This window comes from Echinops telfairi, unplaced genomic scaffold, assembly GCF_000313985.2.
Source record: "Echinops telfairi isolate 266 unplaced genomic scaffold, ASM31398v2 ScPeMD7_7410;HRSCAF=8448, whole genome shotgun sequence".
Lineage (NCBI taxonomy): Eukaryota > Metazoa > Chordata > Mammalia > Afrosoricida > Tenrecidae > Echinops > Echinops telfairi.
In genome coordinates, this window is record NW_022111310.1 from 12834456 (window position 1) to 12835852 (window position 1397).

The window sequence follows — 1397 nt, forward strand, 5'->3', positions numbered from 1 at the left end:
AAAAAAAAAAAAAGAATTCTGACAGAGCAGTGAGGCCAAAGGATGGGGACAACAGAGAGAGGGCAGAGGCCACACATACAACAGCACATCTGTGGACCTAAGAGTAAGGGGCTGGGAGAGCGGGACAGTGGTAGCTACTGATGCTAAAGAAGCAGACAGGGCTAGCTCGTAGAAAAGTCGGTGTGTTGTCTGCGAATGACCTAAAACAGCATGGTGACGGCACAAAACACGGTGACGGGCAGAGGCTCTGTGGTCCTAGGTGTGCACTCCGCGCTCTCTCCCCATCTCCAAGGGTGCACACTCCCTTCCCCAGTGGGTGGCCTGTAAATTATGCAACACATTTCACTCAGAAGCATGGAATCTGGCATATGAGAAGAACTCACTGTTTGTTGAGTAAAAAGAAAAGTACATCCCTTTACCCTGAGGTATACGGAAAGTATGCATTTTCCAACACCCGCTCATGCAGCAACTGGAAATGGTGAACGAGAAGCAGAGACTCCACATGGAAGCCACTGCAGTGGCGAGGAATCCGGGACCACTCCTAGGTTGAGGGGAGGACCAATTCCTTACAATAGGGAATGATCATTCTCCCCAATAAGAAACTCAAGAGGAGGCTCTTTAATTTCCACAAACCAGGGCACCAAGGGCAGTGTTACGGACTGAGACTTCTCAACTCAGACTTATCCAACCAACACCCAAAGGAGAGCCGCAGTCCATAGCCCCACACACCTTGTACTGCTGAGAGTCTCCCGGGTATAACTGCAGAGCTTCCTTATACAAGTGTTTATCTTTTATTAAGTTTAAGCATTCCGGGAAAAACTCAGGTCCTGGAGGAAAAAGAATCGTACAGACACGGGTTTAGCTTTCAGAAGTGTTAACGGACCGCACTTACACTACACTGCCATCAAGGTGACTCCTACTCAGAGCAGTGCTCCGAGGTGTTTCCAGTGATGTCCACTTCATGGGAGCAGATGGCCTCACCTTTCTCCCACGGAGCGGCTGGGGGGTTTGAACTGCTGCTTTGTGGTTAGGCAGTGCTTACTGGAAAGCACTACCAGCCAGTGGCCCCCAAACAAAACCAGCAAGGAAACTTTACAGAACCAGTGTCTCTGGAGGAAAGAGTCCAGGAGTTTGAGTTTGTAACACGCACCAGAAGCACTCAACAGAATCAGGGTTCTACCTGAAAGGAATTCTCTCTACTACCCCTGACAAACGACCAGTTAGGCCAGTGTTTTCCCAATCTCCTTCACCAGAACCACTTGGGGTGGGGGGTGGGGGTTGAGCGTACTTATTAAAACCCCACAGCGAGTCCTTCCCAGACCTGTTAAAGCACCAGCTCCTCCACGTGCTTTACCGTGCACCACAGGGACAAGGCCCTGTCCCCGGCTTCAGCCTCA

At 50.5% G+C, this 1397-nt stretch overlaps 1 protein-coding gene across 2 annotated transcripts in view; it reads right to left on the reverse strand.

Moving 5' to 3' along the window:
* ELP1 (elongator acetyltransferase complex subunit 1) overlaps positions 1–1397 on the reverse strand; it is a 56112-nt gene that overhangs the window by 19661 nt on the left and 35054 nt on the right. For both annotated transcript variants that reach the window (XM_004710957.2, XM_045296555.1), the window contains exon 27: positions 730–827. In XM_004710957.2, coding sequence (XP_004711014.1) covers positions 730–827 — 98 coding nt within the window. The remainder of the gene's footprint in view (positions 1–729; positions 828–1397) is intronic.